General features: G+C 36.9%; 1 protein-coding gene across 3 annotated transcripts in view; it reads left to right on the top strand.

Moving 5' to 3' along the window:
• Nucleotides 1–24,316, top strand: part of tmem132e (transmembrane protein 132E) — a 578,927-nt gene that overhangs the window by 469,255 nt on the left and 85,356 nt on the right. For all 3 annotated transcript variants that reach the window (XM_023274649.3, XM_055017538.1, XM_023274648.3), the window contains exon 3: nucleotides 15,174–15,314. In XM_023274649.3, the coding sequence (XP_023130417.2) occupies nucleotides 15,174–15,314 (141 nt within the window). The remainder of the gene's footprint in view (nucleotides 1–15,173; nucleotides 15,315–24,316) is intronic.

Raw genomic sequence — 24,316 nt, 5'->3', positions numbered from 1 at the left:
TCCATCCATCAGGGCTTCGTTCGCCTCTACAAGCGATTAAATGTTTCTTTAGTACGAACAGCAAGTCACTTGTGGATGTCAGATACTGAAGTCCAATCTGTCTTTCATTTGATCATTGTCTGAGGGAGTTGTAGTCAGAAATTACCAAACACCACAGCTGGGAGTCATAGTTAATGAGGAACAGCAAACAGAGATGTGAGGAATACCTAAAAGTACATCAATCAATCCATGAATCAATCAATCAATCAATCAATCAATTAGTCAGACTTTAGACTTTATTAATCCCTGTCGGGAAATGAAGGTGCTACAGTAGCGTGGATATGCAATAAAGGGGTAAACAATAAGACAACACAGAATATTAGGCTATAAAATGAAGGTATAATAAAATCAAATCAAGTAAAATATATAAAATATAATACAGAAAAAATGACTAAAATTGCAAATGAGAATGGGCTTGGATGTGCAAGTTACATTTATTCTTATAGCACTTACATAATACATACAATGCAACACATGGTGATTCACAGATAATAGAAATAAAAATAAACGCTGTGAGGAAACGCTGTCCTATATGACATTAACAAGGAGGAAACACCAGATGAGATAGAATGAAATAAAAGCAAAAAGTATCAATAAATCAAATGAAATAAAAATGATTTAAAAAATAATTAAGGATTAAAAGTTTAAATATAATAATATAAAGTTTTAATCATTTTTAAATCCCCCTGTTTTGTTAAGTTACAGGAAATAACTCGTAAAAACAATAGAAATGTACTATTGTTTTACAGATTGTCCATGTTTTGTTGAAATTACAAATATAATGCAGTAAAATCACAGAAGAAAAAATATGAATTTACTTGTTTACCATATAAAAAACAGGCCAAAATTCATGCTTCAGTATTTTTATAACTGATCACATTTGTTTGTTTACAGTTTTTACTGTACGTGAATCAAATATTTTCTGTTGTTGTTTGTGACTGTAAAAGTACACTATATTTACTGTTTTATTTAGTACTTTTTGTTATTTTACAGATATTTGCTCTTATTTTAAAGGAAAGTTGTGTATATTAAGATTAAAATGGTAAATCATTCTTTCTTAAATTACAGATAATATGTAGTAAAATCACAGAAAAAAACAATTAATTTACATTTTAACCATAAAAAAAACTGTCCAAAATTCATGGTTCAGTATTTTTTAACTGGTAATTTGTTCGTTTAGAATGTTTGACTGTACAATAGCACTTTTTTTTTACTTTACCTAAATCAGCAAATTGTTTTGTTTTGTTTTGTTTTGTTTCTTTTATTTATTTATTTATTTATTTATTTATTTATTTTTACAAATATTTGCCATTATTTGTAAGAAAACTACGTGAATTAAGGATTTGAAGTTGGTTAAAAAATGAATAAAATCAATAAATAAAGTTCAACTTATATTTAGATTTACCTGTTTTGGTAAAAAAAAAAAAAATACAGGTAAAATAAATAAAATTAAATGGAAAATAAAATATCTGTTATAAAACAGTAGGAAATGCTAAAAAAAAATAAAGCAATAAACTGCACATTAAATAGACTAAAATATGTAAATAAGCAAAAAAAAATGAGAAATCAATAAATAAAATTAAAACAACTAATTGTGTGTTGTTTAATAAAACTTTGCTGCTCCACATTGTGGGGATTTGAATTTCAGTTTTCCACCAAAAAAATTCAACATAATCCTGTCCGTGTAGCATAATGACAGTCATGATATTTTCAAAAACCTTTTGTAAAAATTTCATAAAAAATAAAATAAAAATAAAATATCTGCTATTAAAATAGAAATAGAGATACAAACAGAAGACAAATATTTCAATAATAGAATGCAAACTGATAAAAATGAAATAATAAGCTACATTAAAAAGAATAAAATATGTAAATGACTGAATAAACAGAGAAATCCATGAAGAAAATTAGTTGATATTTTCAAAATCATCTTGCAAGGTTAAATAAAAAATTCAATAAAAATAAAACATCTGTTTTTAAAATAGAAATAGAGACACAAACACAAGTCAAATATAAAAAAAAATAAGTAAAGATAAAAAGTTATAAACTGTACATTAAATAGGCCAAAATATGTAAATAAGTGAATAAACAGAGAAATCAATAAATAAAATTAGTTGACATTTTCAAGCAACATTTCTCAGTAATGATTTTATATTCATAAAGATGAAAGCGTTAGCGGCTGCTTTTGTATTTAATATTGAAAAAAAGTTTCATCATTTTGGCATTATTTACAAATCTAATAACCAAAAACATCAAAAAGCTGCACCAAATGAAAGCTCTCATGCCGTAACTAATAAAACATTTCCCTAGGTAGTGAGAAATCACCTCACAACACATCACTGATGGTTGATTTTACTGACATATGTTTATATTTTATATGAAGAGGCCTAAAGCTGAAGAGGAGCTGCAGCTTTACTGACTTCATAAGGTGAGAGCAGTGGCAGCGTCTCTGTGGTTTGAAAACCAGCTGGTGGTTAATAATGTAGAAACAAAAGGAGAAAAAAGACAAAGAAACCCTCCTCTGCTGCATCTTTGTCACATGTCTGGGAGCCGCTGAATGTGATGAAGAAACAGGAAGATGTTGAGACGTAGCGTCACACTAACCTTCATTTTCTGCTCCTGGTCTCCCAAAGGCCTCGTAAGTTAAATACTACCTTAAAGGAGCAGCGAGGAGTTTTAGGGTTTTTACCATCTTGTTGGTTGTTGATTCCTTGAAGACTCTTCCTCAGATGCTCAGATTTCTGGCTTTAAACCGTCAACAGATCGATTCTACAGCATGCACTGCTTTCTCCTCGGTGCCAGACGTCTTGACTTTAGTTCTAATGCTTCATGACGGTGAACAAAGCCACAAAAAAGTGGAGTCGCAAATCAGACTCTCTAGAAAGTCAAAAACATGATCTCAGTTCAGTGTTATTTTCACTGTATTTTTAATTGCTTTAAAAAACTTTATCAGAAAATTTTATTTATGTATTTATTTATTTTCACTGCATTTAAATCAGCACAAAATAGGTCTTTTAGAAATAAGATTTTAGTCGTGTTAATTTACATGTTAACCATAAAAAAACAGGCCAAACTCACAATTCGGCATTATTTTCACAGTAATTTTAATTTCAAATAATACAGTGTCATTTATTTATTAATTTTCACCATATTTAAATCAGCATAAAATGGTGCTCTCATAAATAGTTGCCATTATTTGTATATGTATGTTTAGGATGGAAAATTGGTTAAATAAAAAAATAAAAAAATAAAATATAAATTTTAAAAATAAATAGATAAATGTAACCATTATATAACATGGACATTATTTGTAAGAAAACAAAATATGTTATGGATTGAAAATAGGTAAATATTTTTTAACTGTTATTTCTCTTTTTTCCCCTGTTTTGTCACATCACAGATGATAAAATTACAGGAAAAAAAAAGTTAATTTACATGTTAACCATAAAAAAAAAATAAAAAAAAACTGGCCAAAACTCACAGTTCAGTGTTATTACAAATAAATTATTCTTTTAACATTTAACATTTGGCTGCACATTTACACTGTTTTTTTTTTTTACTGTATCTAAATCAGCATAAAATCATTATTTTATAAATATTTGCAGTTATTTGCTTGAAAAAAATTGTAAGGATTGAAAATTGCTAAATATTTTTTAACTGTTATTTTTCAATTTTATGAAAGAAAATGTACATATATTAACAAAGAAAGTTTTAAAAATCTTTAAACCGTTATTTTTCCTGTTTGCTTAAATTATCAATTTCTAGTAGAATCCATAAATAATTAAATTATTATTATTTTATAATTAATTTACATGTTGACTGTAACTGACTGACCAAAACTGTACAAAAAACCTTGTTATTTTTCAGATATTCCCTGTTTTATGATTTTACAGACAATAGCTAGTGAATTCACAGGGAAAAAAACAAATTTACATGTTAACCATAATAAACTGTAATTTATATTATTTAAATTAAATGTTATTAATTTAAAAAGTTTATTTTTTTCAGGTATTTGCTGTCATTTGAAAGAAAATGTATGTATATTCAAGAAAAATGCTAAATCACTTTTTAGACTGTTATTTTCCCCATTTTGTTAAATTATTTATTAGAATCACAGAAAATAAAAGATATTAATTTACGCGATGATTGTAAAAACCAGGCCAAAACTGTACAAAATCAAAGATCTGTATTTTTAGGAACAATGATTAATTCTTTTAAAATGTGTTATTGTAAAATTACACTGTTCCACTGTATTTAAATCAGAAAAAATACATTATTTTACAAACATTTGCCATTACTTTTACCAGTTTTTGAGCAGTATTTTACTTTTCTAACATATATTTTCGGATATCTTTACAGCAATTTTTTGTCTTTTTTTACAGTGTAGGGTGTTGCATTCACTTTCTGTGTAAATCTTCAGGAAAACCTCTAAATATCTGTATAAATGAATGCACTTTTACCTCCTGTTATACTGAATTTGGATGAAGTCTGCACTCGTTTCAACAAACACCGTTTTGGAAATTAAAACCATATGTAGCTCTATTTGTGCTTTATTTTGCAAATATTTATCTTTAGTAACCTGAAGAATGCGACCCATATGCCTTTAAAACTTTTTTCCCCTCTTATTATTCTCTTCAATTACAACCATCACCTGGAAGCATTTTCAAATACTCCAAAAATGATGGATAGAGCTACTGAGGGGACGCCGGTAAACAAATGTTCCGGCATCAATCTTCAGACTTAAAGAGAATGTCAGGGCGGTGTTTACTGCGGTAATATCTTAAGTTTTTCCTGGATCTGCTGCAATTATTTGGCTTACTCATTCCTTCTGTCGGAATGTGACTTTACTGTTTGTAATAATTACAGAGGAGTGTCTGCAGGAGTTACTTGGTTGGTTCTTGGTCTTGTTCGGCGAGGAAACATTTTGCTGTTAATAAGGAGGAATTCTCTCTTGCTAACTATGCCATAGGAGCCGCATTTATCACCGTGCCGCATTGCTTCATTTTCACATACAGGAAATAAATCAGCCCAGCATGTGCAAACCAGCAGCTGCAGTTTCAAATTTGTAATCTGCTCTGTGATATTTCCCCTGCTTCTCATATTCTAATTTTCGGAGCCTCTCCATTAAAAAGTCTGTCCCTGGCAGGTTCGCACTCCCGTCTGGCTTTCCAGCTGTACGTCTGTGTGATGCCGTCAAGTAAAAAAACCCTCAAAGCTGTTCGCTAGTGAAGATAAACACCACAGATATCAAAGTGTTTGAGATGATTGATAAGATTGCTGCTTGTTTTCTGAGGTGTTTGTCGCTGGAGAGTTGCCGTCTATGGGAAGCAAAGTGGCAGGGAAATGTGTAAGTGGTTACTGACGTTTGTAGGAGCAACTAAAAAGCCCCGGAGCAGTTCGTAGTGCTAAACTGGATTACTGAGGAAGCCTGACTTTAAAGCTGGTTGACCAGTTTCTCTAGTTGAGATATTCGGTAATCTTATTTTAATTATCTTTCTTTAAAAAACACCGCGTAGATGTGTGTCCTTAGGCGACCGTTGGTCAGTTCCAGGTAGTGTGGTAGCCTAAGGACTGGACTCACAGTGTAATTTATTTTTTGGCGGCTTCTCCGACCACTGCTGCTGAATAAAGCACTGTTGGCAAATACCTGCACACTCGGCTGTGTATCCATCCCAATTAAATTAAATTGGAGTATTAATTAGCAGCAAACCAGGCTGTGCAAAACATTTGAACCAGTCTGTGCACCCTGTCGCAATTAAAACAGGTTTTCTTTTTGGCCTTGAACCGGCAAAAGCAGCTTTACAGATGCATGTTATGAATTGCGGATTGTTTTCAATTTAACTTAAAGTTTGGAAAAATTTGTTCTTGGCCCAAGCGTTGTCACTTGTCTCCGATCCTGTTTGTGATTTTCATGGATGGAATCTTAAGTTGTAGCAGGGTGAGAAGGGAGTACAGCTTGGGAACTTTAGAGTCACGTTTTGGTTTTTGCAGACGATGCAGTTCTGTTAAAATCAGAATCAGCACCTAAGGTCATGGTACTTGGCTGGAAATTGGTGGACTGCCCCTTCTAGGGTGATTTTCTGCCACAAGTGTACTAGTTTGAATAGTTTGGCTTCTTGTTCATAAGCCAAATGGAGTCATAGATGAACAGATGGATTAGTGCAACATCCTTAGTGGTGGAGTCGTTGTACCGGACTGTTGTGGTGGAGGTCTTGATTTACCAGTCAATCTACTTTACACTACACCTATGGCCAAGACCTTTGGGTAGCAACTAAAGGAATAAATTCATGGATACAAGCATCCAGAATGAGTTTTCTCTGTGGAGATATGGTGAGGAGCTCGGACATCCGGAGGGATCTTAGAGTAGAGTTGCTGCGAGAGTTGAGGTAGTTTAAGCATCTGATTAGAATCTAGGCAACCATCAGAGGTTACCAGGCCAGAACTCATGGATGGATGGATGCATGGAAGGAAGGAAGGAAGAATGGATGGATGCACAGATGGAAGGAAGGAGGGATGGATGGATGGATGCACAGATGGAAGGAAGAAAGGAAGGAAGGATGGATGGATAGATGAATGGATGGATGGATGCACAGATGAAGGAAGGAAGGATGGATGGATGGATGGATGGATGGATGAATGGATGGATGGATAATAGTTAATATTGTAAACATTGTGTGACCTACAGTCACAGAGGTTTCCATCCACTTGTAAAGACCATGTTTAGTCATGAGTTTCTAATAACTCTGATTTTTATGGCGGACTCATTACAACCCATGATTCTTATGGCGGAATCATTAACAATCATGCATTTTAATTCTTTAGTAGATTTGTTATAGGTCTTCTGGTCCATCTGATGGGTCAAAAATATATCAGTGTACCAATTCTGTCAAGAGGAATTGTCAGAGATACAACCAGAAGCTTGAAGATGGCTGCCCAAAGCACCTTGTTGAGGTGAAAATGACCAAGGGACATTTAACCAAATATTAACATTAAACTATGTACATTTATGACCCAGCAAATTTTGTCTTATTTCCAGAAGACCTTTAATAAATCTACAGAAAGAACCAAACTGCATGCTTGTTCTTTGTGGCAAAGATTCACGTGTTTCGAGTTATTGGCGTCATTATAAAGTCAAGACTGCCATGAAGTACAAGTCTTTACAAGTGGATGTAAACTGCTGTTCACGAATGTAGCAGCTGTGAAGGACACTGCAGCAGACTATTCTAGCTTTATGTCGCACTGTTTACTCCCTTTAGCATGCTGTTAACACAACTCTCTGTATTCTCAGTATCAAACAATGAAGGAAACAATTAGGAGCAAAATGTGGATTCATTGCATGCAATCATTTCAGGAGAATACTACAACACTTCCCTCTCTCTGTCTTCTTATTCAGAGATGGATCAATGCATTCATCTCTGAATTTCAAGCGAGTTATATCCAACACATTGCTGGGAACAAGATGTGTGATGCATTCCAGTGGGCATCTTTACAGACTCTGCATGTCCATACTGCATTATCATTAAGCCATATGCCTCAGTGCCCTATTGTTTTCAGTGTACGCCCACATGCCAGCAGCTCCTATAACACTCTCAACAACATGCCATCGGGTGTTGGGTTGATGGTACTGTCCTTCATCTAAGCAACCACACACCTTAATTATCCAAAAGAGCATCATTTTCACCATCTTTCTCAGACTTTTCATTTGGATCTGAATAGCTCTTTTGTAACAAACATCTCATACAGTATTCTTACGTAGTCTATGAAGATTTAAAGTCTAACAATGCTTTTTTTTACTGTCTGCCTCATTACGCAGTGGAAAAATTCTAGTTTTGTGACTCCTCTGCCTGTTGGGGAGGTTCTTCTTCAAATGTCTTCAATAAATACTCTTTAAGAGGGCCATTAAAGGAAAATCAGAGACTCGGGAGTCACGGTTTGATTAAATCCTGGTTTGCATATTTTATTTATTAACAGCAGCCAGTTAGATGAAATTATAGTGTGTGGCGAGGCAGCTGACATTATTTCTGGCAGCTACTGTCATAAATGGGTCATGAGGACATGGCGTTGATGCCCAGTGGAGAACAATCTAAACTCCCTCGCTGCAAGCTGCAAAGAAGAGGCAAGAAAACTGTAATTAGGAGGAGGTTTATGAAGTTGAGTAATTTTGTATGCGTTATGTCTTTAATGCAGAGTTTATGGTACTTGTGCAGACAGATGAGGAGTGTCTTACAGCTCCAACATGTGATGAATTTTTCCTCCAAACGCTGAAAAATAGATGCTGAAACTAGACAGCAGCTGATTAGGACGTCGTGGTATCGATCAGTGATCTTCAAGAACAGGACTTATTGTACAAGACAAAAATTGACAGCTCCAAGGAGATCTAGCAGGCAGCTCAGAAATCCGGCCTGGGATGTGTTGACCGAAAGCTCTCCTGCTTAGCAGTCCGGCAGCCGACTTGGAGTCTAATAGGTGTTGCCATGGCAGAAGGCATCTGTGTGGAATGAGTAAGTAATGGCTCTGTCTTAGCTGAAGTGGCTCACACTGCCTCTCCACTCTGCAGCAGCAGCAAGCAGCAGAGATTTCTGAGAATTTGGGCGTGTGATATTGCTGCTTACTGCTGTACAGCTTCTCCATTTGCAGTGCTCTTTCATTAATCAGCATTAACACCGTTCCACGGGGAGCCTCGATTCATGTGGCGCTCCCACGGGTAGGGCTTCATCCCCTCTCATTTGCGGCGGGAAAATGAACCAGAGTCTGCCAAGAAAAAAAAGGAGTGTCTGACTAAAAACACTGGTTCTGTACAATATGAGGACTTTTTCAACAGATGATGATGATGAATATGTAGTGGCTTTTGTAAGCTGCTAGGTAATGAATACAAATACAAAATTATTTCTCATCAGGGTTACATCCTTCCCAGGAAATGCTCTGGAAATGGTTATGCCCCACAATAATGTGTAATTATCATCTTTTATGATTAGTATTTTTACAAGCTACAGTAATCAAGTAGCAACTGGGTCACCTCATTTAGCGAGCGTCTGAGGGTATTACGTTTCCCCCCTTTTCAACTCACATCAAAGGCAGCGCGCTTGATCGGGATGGTTTCTTAAACGTTACATATTTCTGTTTCATCTTCCCTTGACGCGCTGTATCAGATAATTACTGTATTTTCTCTAATGTGGAGGATTTGATGAAAGAACAAAATAAGAGCTGCAATAACGAGGAACAATGTTTAAAAAACTGAATGTAAAACACAAGTCTGTTCGGTTCCAGTCTGTGATGGGAGGTGATGTTTAGGACGAGGGGGGGGGAAAGAAAAGGAAAAGCTTTCTTGAAGTTTAGTAATTATAGGTTTAGTCAATATTGCAGCTGCTAACACACGCTCATGAATCATAATTCCTGCACAAACACCCCACACCTGGAAAACAAGCGACTAGCCAACAAAAAGTCAATAAAGTGCAATTTCATGCTATGTTATGTGAATATATGTGTGTGTGTGTGTGTGTGTGTGTGCATATTTATATTTATGTATATATAATAATATATACCTGCTGTATTTGCCATAAATGTGCCTTTTTGTTGCTCTAATTGTCATATTATCTTTCAGTCTATTGTAGAGATTTTGGGAAATGACCTTTAGATTCCATTTCAAAGTTTGTTTTCAAGTCTAAAACTAGAAATTAGACGTCTGGAACTGACATTTTTCTGACTGCATTAGCTTTTACTTCCCGTATGGAGAAATGAGTGTTCGGTTCTGGTTTTTGAGGAGATGAAACAACCATTTCCTGGACGGGAAACTCTATCAAAGCTGCAGATTCATTAGTTGCAGTTCCACAGATCCACAGACATGTGGAGGTTTTTTAAAGTTTGCCATCAACAGGTTCCACTTTTTGCAACAATAGTCTGGAGGAGCCATGAGTTTCCCAAATTATGTTTTTCCGCTGCCATCCTCAGAGTAAAAAGCAGCCTCACACATCTAAAGAAACCAGCATACATGGATAAATACCTCCAGATGGCGATTTTACAAGAATGCCCATTCTAGGCGACTAATTTGTGTTTACCTTCAGTCGGTTTGAAAAACCAAAGTTGGAAAGCTGCAGGGATCTCATGCTGAATTGCCCCATTTAAACACTGTTCACAAGCTGTTTGTTGTGCGTTTCCCAAAACCTCTACAACGGAGGTGAAGAGTGCAAAGTTAGCATCACCTTCTGAGCCACAATAGCCACTTCAATGGGAAACACAGCAGATTGAAACAAACCAGAATCCTCTTTTAGCTTTTTCCAGAGCTTCACCCTCAGCTTTCGGATGTAGATCGTTATGTCGTGTGATAATAAGTGGTCGTAGCAGTGACACCTGAGCCACTTTCATTGGCTGATGAATGCAGTTGAAAGCTCTGAACAAGCTTGTAAGTTGACCGAGTTCATCACGCACACTGATGCCAAGGTTAAGGGGATCTTTCCAGGCTCAAAATATTGGATGCACTTTTTATCTCTCAACCTGGTGTTCTAAATGATGACTCAGAGCCATTTGCAAAGCCAAGAAGGTTGTTCTTGTGGAGAAAAGTAAAATAGTAACCAAAATATCATGTGTGCAGTTCGTGCTCAGCGTAAACTCCCAGTGAGTATATGACCTGAGTGTCCTCGGTGCTCATAAACCACACAGCAGTATATTGTATTTATGTGAAAATGTCCTGTTATGCACCTCCACAAGCTCCGTAAGCTTTTCTCCAGGTAATACCAAATTAATGGTCTGTCTGACTGCATTCCGGAGGATTTGTTCAAATGCTTAAACCAGCTGCTTTTCACATCCCACATCCTGCAGCCAGACAGTCAACTTTCTTTCAACTAGGACCAACATCTCCCTCTACCCTTAAAGATGAATTCCAGCGCTGGAAGCCGAGTTATGTCATAAAACTAGACCATCTGCGCGGTGGAAAGGTGCAATTATTATTTGAAATTGGCGTCCCACACGACAAGAGAAAACAGCAAAAAGTGTGGGCTGTCAAGTGAAAACGCGACAACGACGAGGATGCTCTGTGATCTTTGGCTTCCAAGGCTGCCGATTGGATGGGCTTTGACCCCGGTTACTGTGGAGGCGGGCCAATGAGAAACAAGGACGTGCAGATTCTGGATTCTACAAAAACAGGCCATCTCATTACAGGAAACATGGAGGGAAGTAAGAAATACTTGAGATAGTGTAGACAGACTATAGATATACTCCCAGTGTAATGTTAGAAAGCTTATTGACACTGGATGGAGCTGACCGTTAACCAAGTAGTTTATGTGCCTCAATCCAACCAAATTTGACCATCAAGGAGAATCTTGGAAGGCAATGAGCTGTTTTGTTGTTAGTAGGTTCTACTGATTAAAGGATTACGAAACACCTTTGACTAGCAGGCTAATAACAACAGCTAATAGTTTCGATGAAGCCTCTGAACCCCAAAACCCACCTTCAGAATAATTGGTTTTTCAACTTTCCAGTCATTCTTGAGCTAATCGTGTGTGATGTGGAGTCCACATATGAAAATAAACAACATCTAAGCTTAAAATCAGGAAATTTGATCAAAATCACTTTAATCTGTAAGTCTCATTTAGAAAAATGGCTCAAAATAAACTATTTGTACAAAAAAAAATGTAAATTTAGTGTTTATCTGCAAAACAATGAAGCCATTAATGACTCAGCTGCAACCAACAGTTATGTGACAAAAATGCAGGGAATTTTCTGCTGAACTAGGTTGAACTGCAGGCTGTGTTTACACTGTACAGGTAGGAGACAAGTTTGGATAAATTAGAACATTATTAAGGACTCCTGCTTCATTACAAGTTCAATATTCAAAACATATACAATATTCAATCTCATGTCCAATACCCTTACAATGCAGTACCTTAATAACAATGTGAAATATTGTAATTTATTTAAGTTGTATTCTAATTTATTACCGTGGTTTAATCAAATTTGTCTTTTTTTCACAGTACTTTGTTTACACTGACTTTTACACAGTACTTCTGATACTTAGACTTCTCATACTTATAGCTTTTTATTTAGAATATCTCAGATTTAGATTTGTATATTTATTCTTTTACTGTCTGTTGTCGTTGCAAGGTCCTGCAACACTATACACCATGTCAAATTCCTTGTGTGTACTCACTTGGCAATAAATGCTTTTCTGATTCAGATTTTCTGATTCTAAAATATCTGTATTATGTAGATCCAACATTTTTCCCCCAGTATGAGCAACAACTGTGGACATTTGGAAAAATCTTGCACATTTTATATCATTTTTTGTTTGTTTTTTTAGTTCCCTCTACTTGTGGTCATGGTGGTTCTGTTTCCATACAAATGCAGAACTTCATATTGTCGTGAAAAATGAGCCTATAGTGATGACAAATGTGGCAGGAGGAAAATAAATAAACATCCAGAAACTGCTGCTGGGTTCAGAGAGTTAACCACAAGTTAAATACTATGGGAAAAAGAGCAAAGAATGGAGGTGATAACGTTAAAATACAGATTGTGTACGAGCTGTGTGCCTATTCTGGTTAAAAGGGTTGAACGGCTTCAGCTGAAAGTCAATTGCTTTTCCTGAATCATGGTTGAGTGGTCGATGCACTGAGCTCAGGTTAGCGTAGCGAATGGAAATGCCTCAGCGGGACTTTAGGATTTTTATCTGTCAAAGAAATAAATGGAACGATCCGAAAGATGTTCGCGGCGGCCTCCGACTTTCTGCCGAATGTAAATGAGACGCTTGAGAGGAAAAATATGATTTGGGTAATGCTTTCGGAGAGTTTGTTCAGAAAGAGCTATTGTTTGTCAGAGTGGAAATGCGGGGATCTCATGGCGGGAGGAGAAAAACAGCTGTGTCTTCCTGTAAACAAGGAGAAATCATTAAGATCCCCAGAGTTTTGCCTACAGGAGAGCAGAAAACCGGCACTCACATTTTCATAACCAGCGGCCTATCCTGTCTGATGCTTCCCATATCATTATTATTTAGGCCTTAATGCAGAGTTTGGAATAATTTCCCCAGCATCTCAGAGCACAGCGTAGTAATGAATAGTCTTGGATGCACAAAGCAGACAAACAAAAGCCCAATACGTTAATAATTAATCTCTGTCTTGTATTTCATGAAAATGAGCCGGTCGGATCGATAATCTCCTTTGGCTGTTCGTGTCCACAGATGAAACTCTCCTCCCCATCATGGATCGGTGGAAGCGTCTTGGGCGTGGCTCTGTGCTCAAATAACCTGAAATCACAATAACTGGGCAGAAAATGCTTTTGCTTTTGTTTTTCCTCGTTGCTGCTACTTGATATTCCGTCGGTGGACAGCTTAATGGCATGTCTCTGTAAAACCACGGAGGACAGCCGCCAGCCGGAGCTGGTTTTCTTATCCAGCCGATTGAAAATTTCAGATTGTCATCGATTTGGGCTTTTGGTTTCAAGTGGAAGCGCTTTCGTCTAAAAGCAAAAACACAAATGATTTTAATTCTGTATTTGTTTTCACTTTTTCAGTACTTGTCTGCTAAAGTTATGTATCACCAGGGGGAGTCTTGGGAGTGTAATTTAAATGTTTCATTTACTAAATGTTGTGGAAGTTGAGTGAGGTCAGGATGGGGATGAGGAGGCAGAGGTTTAAGGTTTACTGATGTCAGGAGAAGTGACACCAACAGAGCAGCAGTTCATGCAAGCAGTGACAGCATCAGTTCTGAGGATTCTCTCTGATCTTCGGGTATATATTGTAGTTGTGAGAGGGGTCAGATTTAGATTACAGACCAATATGGAGACGACTCGTCTGCTTAGTCACATCAGAATAGACAATATCTTAGCTAGACCAGAGCAGAGAGTCCTGGCACATCTTCCTCCTACAGCGTCTGCCTGTTGGAAGATCGTTTAGGATGACATCAGCTAACAGCTGCAAGGAAATACCTTAGAAAGGGGGAAGTGTAATCTTTCCTTTCTACTAAACATGTCAAATTTAGTTCAAAAAACAAATAATATAAGAATATAATATGATATAAGAGCCTGACAAGCTAAAAGCCCTTGTTGCATAATGGAACAGCCTCACTACAACATCATACTCAAGGCTCGTATCTTTTGAGTCTTTTATGCAGCTATTTTTTATGTATTTGCAGTATGGAGTTCATTTATATTAGCTTTACATGCACATACTTCTGTTTGGTTGCAACATAAACTATGTAAAGATGCTACGGATTTATGCGTGTATCCTATTCACATGTGGTTTGGTATGAAGACATGCAAACTCTCTGCAGACATATGAATGTATGTACATGTATGTGCATGTGTAGATTGCTGGGTGCATTGATGCGTACATGTACATCACATTTCCTGTTTCTGTCCCCGCTGGGTAGGACTGAGAGATGCTGCAACTTTTGATTTGTATTTACAGTTCGAGGCACAGTCCTTCAGTGTTAATCATCCAAACAGTCCATGGTGAATATATTAACAAATAAATCTAAATTAAATTTTAAAACCTTGCTTGTTGCAGTGAAACAGTGCAGCGTTCGCAGTTTTCCACTCGGTGTTGTTCCACCTCTGGCCCATTTAATGCGAACATCTGAAATATTAACAAGCAGCGGGGAGCACGAGTGGTTTCCAGGTTCAGACGTTCTCCCTGCTGAGGTGTCCTTGAGCAAGAAATATGTGAATTCCTGTCAGCTGGAGGGCTCCTGTTCCCCTGGTAACCTTGACCTACCTATAGACTGTACCCTCTGAGGAGATGAGGGTTAAGGAAGGAAGATTTCACCTCAGAATCAATCATGATGTTTGGAAAACTCTTATTAGTATGAGATGCAGTTAAATGTGGTCTCAGTTGCTTCCAGGTGTTGAAAACACCACGTAAATGTCCGGCGGGTTCGGTCCAAAGCCTCGTAGATTAGATTTTATAGAAAGCGTTAGTGATGGCAGTGACCTGAAGTGGTCCCAGCCTTCTGCTCTCATGTATCACTGCACTGTCATCCTCATTCATCTCTGTTATTGATTCATCTGTGGAATTGCTTTTGCCGTGACGCAACGCGAGGAGGAGGTCTGCTGCCCACGGAGGGCGTTCACCTCTGACCCTGCCCGTAAATCATCCCCTCTAATAAAATTGACTGATCCCATTCTTGTTCCCCTTCTCCCGTTTCTTGCAGGGTCAAAGCGAAAAAAGGAGTGAACCTGCTGCAGACCAAGTCGAAGAACGCCCAGTGGAAGGTGGACTGGGAGGTGCAGTCCGGCGCCAAGCATTCCATCACCACCATCGATGTGAACAAGAACAAAGCAGTGAAGCAGGGGTAAGTCAACAGCCCCGGGCCTAAACACACAGCGTCTGTCTCACCAACGACTGCAGCTGCAGCTGTTGATTTCTGCCCCGCTCCTGCTACACAAAGACGAAAATATTTGTCTTCCTTAACGGTGAACAAAAGGCCTCCAAAAGGTTTTCATTTTCAGTCTTGGTTGGCTGATTAAAGGCAGCCTTTTAAAAGCGCTTTGTGAATGCACCAGCGAGATGGAATACACCTTTGACCCAAAGCAGCGACTGAAGCACCTTCGGCTTTACAGCACAAAGTTAAAAGAGGAGAAATGTTACCTGCTTCGTCTCGTTACATGTGCTGCTAATTTAGTTTACACGGAGACATGAGGCGGATGAATCCACTGCTGGCATTACAATACCTTTGAGATGAGATCTTGTCTGGGTGCAGTAATTATGCCAAAGTTCCTCAAAAGAGTAGAAACACCCAGAGAAAGTGATCTAGTGTCTGTCGGGACAGTAAAGGATTCTGTTTGACCAGAATCTATTACAAATGCAGCTCTAGCGAAACCAGAGGAAACTAATGAAGCTCAGATCTTTGACCTGTAAACCATGCGGAGGAAACTCCCGTCTAACTTTGCTCTTCTTCAAGACTGAAAGGCTTGAGTTACCTAACGCAACCTTTCAGAGCCTTTCTTTGCTCCAATAACATTTTTACTCACATTTTGCCCATTTTTCACAGCAATATAAAATCCTAAGCCTCAGTGGAAACAGCACAATCATGGCTAGAAGTAGAGAGAACTCAAAAAATTATTTAGTGCAGTATAAAATAAATATTATGCTATAAATTATTTGAAAAGTAAAAATGAAAGTGGAGTTTCTTTGATTATTTATTTTGCAAGAATTGAAAAATCCTTTTTGTCAAAGACCAGCAAGTGTTACTGAAACTGGAGAAAAATATTGGCTCTGCTGACTGAAGACATTTTACTACCTACATGTTTATTTGCTTTCATACTTAACTCCTCTCTCCTCTGTGTACACAGCCTGCAGTTCATCCCAGATTAACTGAAAACTCCATGAATTTTTGTCATGTTAGTGTTGCTCTCAGCTGAGTCACTGAGAACTTTACATTTGCGTTAATAAGCTCAGAATTTTAGATTTTTTACAGAATCTGGTTTATGCCAATGGTTTATTTTTGGCAAACGTTTAAAATGAAGTAATTTTGCTCTAATATGACACAGATCAGTTGCTCAACACTTGTTGGAAAGTTGAACATCTGGCAAATATCTCTGTTTTTACAGTTTCTGGCTCTGAGAAATAGTGGAATTTTGATCATTGAGGTCCAGAAAATTAAAGGATTTGCTTTTTTCCCAACATCTTAAGTAAATATTGAACTTTTTAAACAACATGCCTCAAAAACTGACCAGCCAAGACGATTAAATCAAAACTTTTGATGTTTATATTAGTTAAGAACTTACTGTATATTTTAAAAGGTAGAAAGAACTCAAAAATGTATTTAGTGCAATAGAAAATAAATATTATCCTATGAATCATTTAAAAAGTAAAAATGAAAGTTGGGTTTCCTTGATTATTCATTTTGCAAAAATTGAAAAATAAAATAAAAAATTCAGGTACTAGCAGGTCACCAAAACTGGAGAAAAATAGTGGCTTTGCTTACTAAAGATATTTTACTACCTTCATGTTTAATTTATTTCTGTATTTGCCCACTAGTTACTCTGTATAAACAAAGCCTGCAGTTCAACCTAGTTTAGCTGAAAAATCCCAGAATTTTTGTCATCTAGCTGTTAATTATTGCCATTTTTTTTTTTTAAATTACACACTTTTTTTATTACATAATGTGATTCAAGAAAACAACCTGTTTTTGGCAAATTTAGAAATAAGAGTGAAAAGTGACTAAAATATAACATAAAGATCACACATGACTGGTTCAAGAAGTGTGAGAAAATTCAAAATCTGGAGAATCTCTCGGTTTTTACAGTTTCTGACTGAGAAATAGTGTAATTTTGGTGATTTTATTTTATTTTTTTCACAAAACATTCCTTTCAAACCTTCTGGCAGGTTTTGAGGTCCAGAAAATGAAAGGGCTTTCCCAACATCTTAAGTAAATATTGTAATTTTGAAACAACATGCTTCACAAACCCACCAGCAAGTTTTTGAGTTAATAGGATTAAACTGAGACTTTTGATGTTTATATCAGTGAAACATTACATTTTAAAATCCCAATAGCAGCAGATTTTCCCTGCTGCCTTATTAATCACTTAGTAGGAAGTATTTCACTGTAAATTGTGGATCTAAAGTAACCAGGAGTAAATTTCTGGATGTTTAAAATGGCTTTGAACAACTCTATCCTTATGGATGCTTCTGTAAATGAAAAGAAACATGAGTTTTTTTTTAATTATTTTTATTTTTTTTTTAATTTCACAGATGAGTAGTTCAAGCACTGTCTAATAGTTGAAAATCTGGCAAATCTCTCAGTTTTACACTTTCTTGCTCTGAGAAACAATGAAACAGGGAAATTTTGGTCACTTTTCTTGTACATATACATTTCAAACCTTTCTTACAGGTTTTGAGTTTTTTTTTTTTTTTTGCACCATCTTAAGTAAATATTGAAATTTTGAAACAACATGTAACAACCCCACCAGCTAAGATGATTAAATTGAAACATTTGATGTTATATTTTAAAATCCTAATAGCAACAAGTCTTTCTATTGTTTATCCATGCTGTTTTATTGATTTCCATTGCCTTAATAGGAAGCGTTCCTCTGTCCTCATGGATGCTTCTGTAAATGAAAACAAACATTGTTGTTGTTGTTGTTGTTGTTGTGGAATTCGGGTGAACTGACCCTTTAAACAGGTGCACGCGCATTAGCGCAATGAACATCCATCACATTTCGTTTGTGGGTTTTAACGGCGCCGCAGCTCGGCCCGCCTCTGTGGGGAAAGCAACTAAAAATTAGCAGCCATAAATCACAACGCATGATGCGTTCAATTCATTAGGCGCCGACGCGCTGGGAGTTTGGCCGCAGATTTTAACAACTGCTGCTCCACATATCTGGCATCCCCACGGAAGGAAAACAAACCTGGGAAAGAAGTCCTGCGTCTCCTCTCTTGTTTACTTCTTAGTGCCTCGGTGGCAGCATTTCTTGCTATATTTAGTGACCCATGTCATGTAATCTTTGCCACCCTGTCACCGTGTGGGAAATGTCCAGTAGGGGGTCAAGCGTGGATGGAGAAGCAGAGTGTCGCGCCACATTTAGTCAAAAACCTGCTCGATTCTGTGACCACCTGAAGCAAAAAACCACACAATGGGCGTCTGAAGCGGCAAAGAGCGGAGAATTGCTCTTTTTGATGCCTCATCCACGTCAAATTGACTGAACGTGAGCATGAAATCTTTCTATACGAGAAAAAAAAAAGAGAGAACGTGCCTCTTGAGATTCTCATGTGGAAAATTATCGCTGCGAAATGAGTTTGCTGCGTGACGTCGTCATTTATCAGACTTTGTGTTGGTCCTGTTTGATTTTGCTCCACTTTGTTTTTAGAAAGGTGGCAGATTTTCTCGTTGAGCTTCACGCTGGGTGGAAAATTCCCTATCACATTTTTTATTTATTTGTTTTGTTTTGTTTTGCTTTTTTTTGCAGGAGGCTCAGGTTCACACTTTACAGTAATGAGCCCCAAAAATACTTGAAGTCTCAAGACGATTCCTCCCCTAATCGCCCAATTAAAAGCAGTAATAAGGAGAACTCTAATGTTTTCTAACTTCAGTAATTGTTTTCATTCGTGTCTCGTCTACTACTCAGTATTCAAAGCTTCCTCCATCATCGTACACGTAAAATCCACCCCTCTCCCTCTAAAAAACACAAACACCAGCATCGTTTTGCGTCTCATTGGAGAACACATCCGAGCACGAGTTCCGTGTGAACATCTGGTTTTGTTTACTCAGATTTACCTGAGACTGAGGAAATGAGGTGACTCACTGTTGATCTCTTTATCACTCCGCTCCTCTTTATTATTCCTGACGTGCCTCAGATTTCCCTCTTCATCAGATCACACTCTGGAGTCGGCACTGGAATTATTCACCATATTTTTACTTCCTGCGACCTTCCATCCGGAGCCGTCCCGTCCTAGGAGCAGTTCGTTGATAACACCACGTGAACCGGTGCGTTATTGATCGCACTCTGTGGGTTTTGGATGAAAAACATTAATGGGAAACACTCAGCGTCAGGACAACAAGAGCAAAAGCTTGAAGCAGAGTCTGGACTCTACAAAAACAGGCCATCTCATTACAGGAAACATGGAGGAAAGTAAAAAAAAATACTTGAGCTAATATAGACTGACTGTCAACATACACCAGTCAGACATAACATTCTGACCACTGACAGGTGAATGAATAACACTGATTATCTCTTCATCATGGCTCCTGTTAGTTGGTTGAATATATTAGGCAGCAAGCGAACATTTTGTCCTCAAGGTTGATGTTAGAAGCAGGAAAAATGAGCAAACGTAAGGATTTCAGGGAGTTTGACAAGACGACCGGATCAGAGCATCTCCAGAACTGCAGCTCTTGTGGGCTGTTCCTGGTCTGCAGTGGTCAGGATCTATCAAAGTGGTCCAAGGAAGGAACAGTGGAGAACCAGTGACAGGTTCATGGATGGTCAAGGATCACTGATGTACATGGGGAGCAAAATCTGTCCTAAATGACCACAATTTGTAAGTATAAAAAAATGTCCAGAATGACCCAAAATTAGTTCAAAACATGCAAATAGAAGAAAGAAGGTACAAAAATAACATGTCCTTGTGTGCACTGTTCTGCTTCTAGCTGCACACATCATTGTAAATACACAAAACTAGACTCAAAATGTGTCTACAATGATATAAATCTTGTCAATAATTACCCAAAATAGTCCAAAATGACTGGAACTTTTCTAAAATTCCTACAATTTGTCTAAATTGTGTTCAAAATGAGCTAAAATCCGTCCAAAATCACTTAACTTTATCCAAAATTGATCGAGAATGATATAAAAAAGTCTTAAATGACTCAAACATGTCCAAAATAAAGTAAATTGTGTCCTTAAGGACTACAACATTCTCAGAATGACTGAAAATTTGTCTAAAATGGCATAAATATTGTAAAAAATATTTTTCTAAATGTACCAAAATTCCTAAAATGTGTCAAAAATTAGGTGAAATCTGTCTAAAATGACCTATGTTTATCCAAAATTAATCAAAAATGACATGAAACGTCCAAAATGCATTAAAAAATTGTCCAAAATGACTAGATATTCACATGGATGGCTGGGTGCATGGCTTCCCTGTGGAATACATGGCACCAGGATGCATTATGGGAAGAAGACCAGCCAGTGGAGGCAGTGTGATGCTTTGGTCAACGTTCTGCTGGGAAACCTTGGGTCCTTCCATCCATGTGGACATTACTTTGATATGTACCACCTATCTAAGCATTGTTGCAGACCATGAACACTCTTTCATGGAGACGGTATTCCCTGATGGTTCAGGAATGGTTTGAGGAGCACAGCAACCAGTTTGAGGTGTTGACTTGGCCTCCAGATTCCCCAGATCTCAATCCAGCATCTGTAGGATGTGGTGGACAAACAAGTCCGATCCATGGAGGTTCCACCTCACAACTTCCAGGACTTAAAGGATCTGCTGCTAACATCTTGTACCAGATACTACAGAACACCTTCAGGGGTCTCATGGAGTCCATGCCTCGACGGGTCAGGTAAAGGAGGACCAACACAATAGTAGGCAGGTGGTCATAAAGTTATGCCTGATCGGTGTACCTCCAATGTAATGTTAGACAGCCTGTTGACATTGGATGGAGCTGACCTTTTCTGTGCCTCAATCTAACCAAACTTGTCCATCGGGGAGAATCTTGGGAGACCTTGAGCGGGTTTGATGTTCATAGGTTCAACTGATAAGACAGAGAATTTAAAACCGTGAAAGTCCTTTGACTAACAGGCTCATAACAACAGTGAACAAACAAATCATTTCCATGAAGCCTCTGAACCCCAAAACCCACCAGTAGGTTCAAAAAGCATCTTACAATTAAAATAAATCACCAAAATTACAACATTTATCACAAGAAACTTTAAAAACAGAAACAATAACTGGATTTTCAACTTTCTAGCCGTTCTTGAGCTAATTGTGTGTGATGCAGAGTTCAAGTATGAAAGTAAAGAACATCAAAGCTTAAAATCATGACATTTATTCAAAATGCCTTTAATCTGCAAGTCACAAAATAATTATTAGTTTATACTAGATTCTGTAAAAAACAAATTTAAAAATTGCGTTTATTGACAAAACAATGAAGCCATTAATGACTCAGCTGCGACCAACAGGTATGTGACAAAAATTCAGGGAATTTTCGGCTAAACTAGGTTGACCTGCAGGCTGTATTTACACAGAACAGGTATGAGACAAGTAAGGAAAAAGTAGTAAAATATCCACAGTATGTAGATTCAACATGTTTTTCTCAGTATTTGCAACAAATCTGGACATTTGGAAAAAAAAGATTTGTTCATCTTATTTAGTTTTTGTTTCTTTGTGAAAAAAAATAAATAATCAAAGAAATCCAACTTTATTTTTTTTCTTTTGTTTCTTTGTTTACTGCATTATACGTTTGTTACACTGGAAAAAAGACATTTATGAGTTCTCTCTATGTCTAGTCATGGTTTCCAGAAACCGTGGAAACAGGAGCTAACAAAACAATCATTTAATAGGCTGGTTAAAATTTTCTGCGCTCTGAATAATTCAGTGTTAAACAAGGGATGAAACAAGGAAAAGACTCACACACACACACACACGGACACACACACACACGGACACACACACACAGACACACACACACACACACACACACACACACACACACACACACACACACACACACACACACACACTGTGAAGTGAAGTAAATATTGACTCCTAACAGGACTCAGAAGTTTTCAAAGCTGCTCCATCACCACTGATGTTTGCCCATTTTGAAGCTGCAAGGGAAGGAAAATGTGTTTTTAGCACGATAGATGTTCTCTTGGGGTTGTTTACATAAATTGTTTCCACACTCAAGTGAAAATCTTTCATTAAATATAATATGCGTCTTCCTTTGCAGGTCTGTTTTGTGTGGCAAAAAAAGGAAAAAGCTTCTGGAGTGTGGGGAATAGAAGAGCAGAGAGCGGCTCAGTTCTAGCAGTTTTTCAGCTTTTTGACTGAAGTTTCTTTATATTTTCTGGGGTTTTGCTGCATAGAAACCCTTGTGGTGCTTCCCCAATGTGGTTTTAGCCAGTGACAAAGTAAAATCACTGTGCTGAATGAGGAGAATTTAATGTTTTTTGACCAGTTTTGTTAATTCAGGTTTAATTTATTCAAGCATGAGACAGAGTATTGTTTATCAAATGATGTGAAATAACAGGAAAAGGCATAGATTTCTGTCAAATAAGGCACCACAGACTCATTATCTTTACTGTGCAGCCCATTATTAGCCATCAAAAACCCTGATTTGTTTCCTGGTGTATTTGCATACTTATGTTTTTTTTTTCTTTTTTAAAGAATTTGTTAGAAGAAAAAGTTTCCAGAAATCATTACAGTATATAAATCTGATTAAAATCCTCATATATACATGCAGTGGATTACACAACAAGATAAAGCATGTTCATTTGTGACTTTTAACCCTCCAAGAAATCCCCAGGTGTTTTTTGCTCCTGTCACATTTTTACTCACATTTTTACAACTCAAGCCATCTTTTGTGCAGTTTAACGTTAAGTTATAACTGCATAAATTATAATTTAAAAAAAGAATATTTAAAAGTTGAACATCTGTGATTATTTAATTTACAAAAAATGTAAAAGTCTGTAATCAACATGTACAACATTTTCCAAGTGCCCAAAGGTGTTAGTAATACTGGGGAAAAAAATAGTGACTACATACAATAGATACTTTACTACTTACGTTTTTAATTAGTCTCCATACTTTTCTCCTATCCAGTCTGTGCAAACACCGCCTGCAGTTCAACCCAGTTCAGCTAAAGAAATCCCTGAATTTTAATCACAAAACTGTTGGTCATAGCTAAGTCCATAATGGCTTCACAGTTGTGCCAACAGGTGCAGAATTTTTTGTCTTTTACAAAATCTTGTTGGAGCAAACTGTTTATTTTTGGCGATCTTCTAAATGAGACATGAAAAATTAAGTAATTTTGATATATTACAAGTTATATAATACTTAATATTAAGTTTAGATTTGGATAATTACCCTAGTTTAACAACACATCATAGATGAAAAGCAGTAAAGTTAGAAAAGCAATAATTTTTTTCTGTTTGAAGCTCTGATAAATGGTGTAATTTGGTCATTTTTCAAAAATGAAAGTCATATTTATGGAAAGCAACCCTTGTGGAAAGAAGTCACTTGGTTTCAACTTGTGTAAATGCGAAATTAAAAAGCCTAAATTCACCCTTTTTAAAGTAATTTTTGGTCGAACACTTGTCAGAGCAGTAAATGAGTGGAGACTAGAGGCTTCTCTGTGTTGAGAGGCAGATGTTCAGCAAATTACATAATATAAAGTATTAATTTAAATTGGGATAATTATGCCGATTTAACGGGACATCGCAGATAAGCAGTTCAAGGACTTCTGAAATTAGAACGGCTAAATTCACTCTTTAACGTAAGTTTTGATCTAACTCTTGTTGGAGTTGTTCATGGACTGCTGTAATGTTGGAAATCCAATGATTTTTTTCTGTTTTTGCAGTTTGTAGCTCTGATTAATGGTGTCATTTTGGTGAGTTAAAAAAATATATATAATATGCTTTTTAAACCTGCTGGGAGGTTTTGGAATTCAGAAGATTTGGGAAGCACATTTTCAAGTATTTATACCAAGCTATTCTACCCACATAGATCACAGTGAATACCCCAAACTGTTGAGCTGTTCCTTTAAACTGAGAAAGCCTCCACCTGTTGTTTGAAACGCCTTAACCATCACTGACATAAGTGCTCTAACACTGTAGACTTAAACATGCGCCG

The sequence above is a fragment of the Amphiprion ocellaris genome, chromosome 14 (genome assembly GCF_022539595.1).
Source record: "Amphiprion ocellaris isolate individual 3 ecotype Okinawa chromosome 14, ASM2253959v1, whole genome shotgun sequence".
Classification (NCBI taxonomy): domain Eukaryota; kingdom Metazoa; phylum Chordata; class Actinopteri; family Pomacentridae; genus Amphiprion; species Amphiprion ocellaris.
Note: the sequence above shows the minus strand (reverse complement) of the source record. Positions and strands in the feature narration are given on the sequence as shown.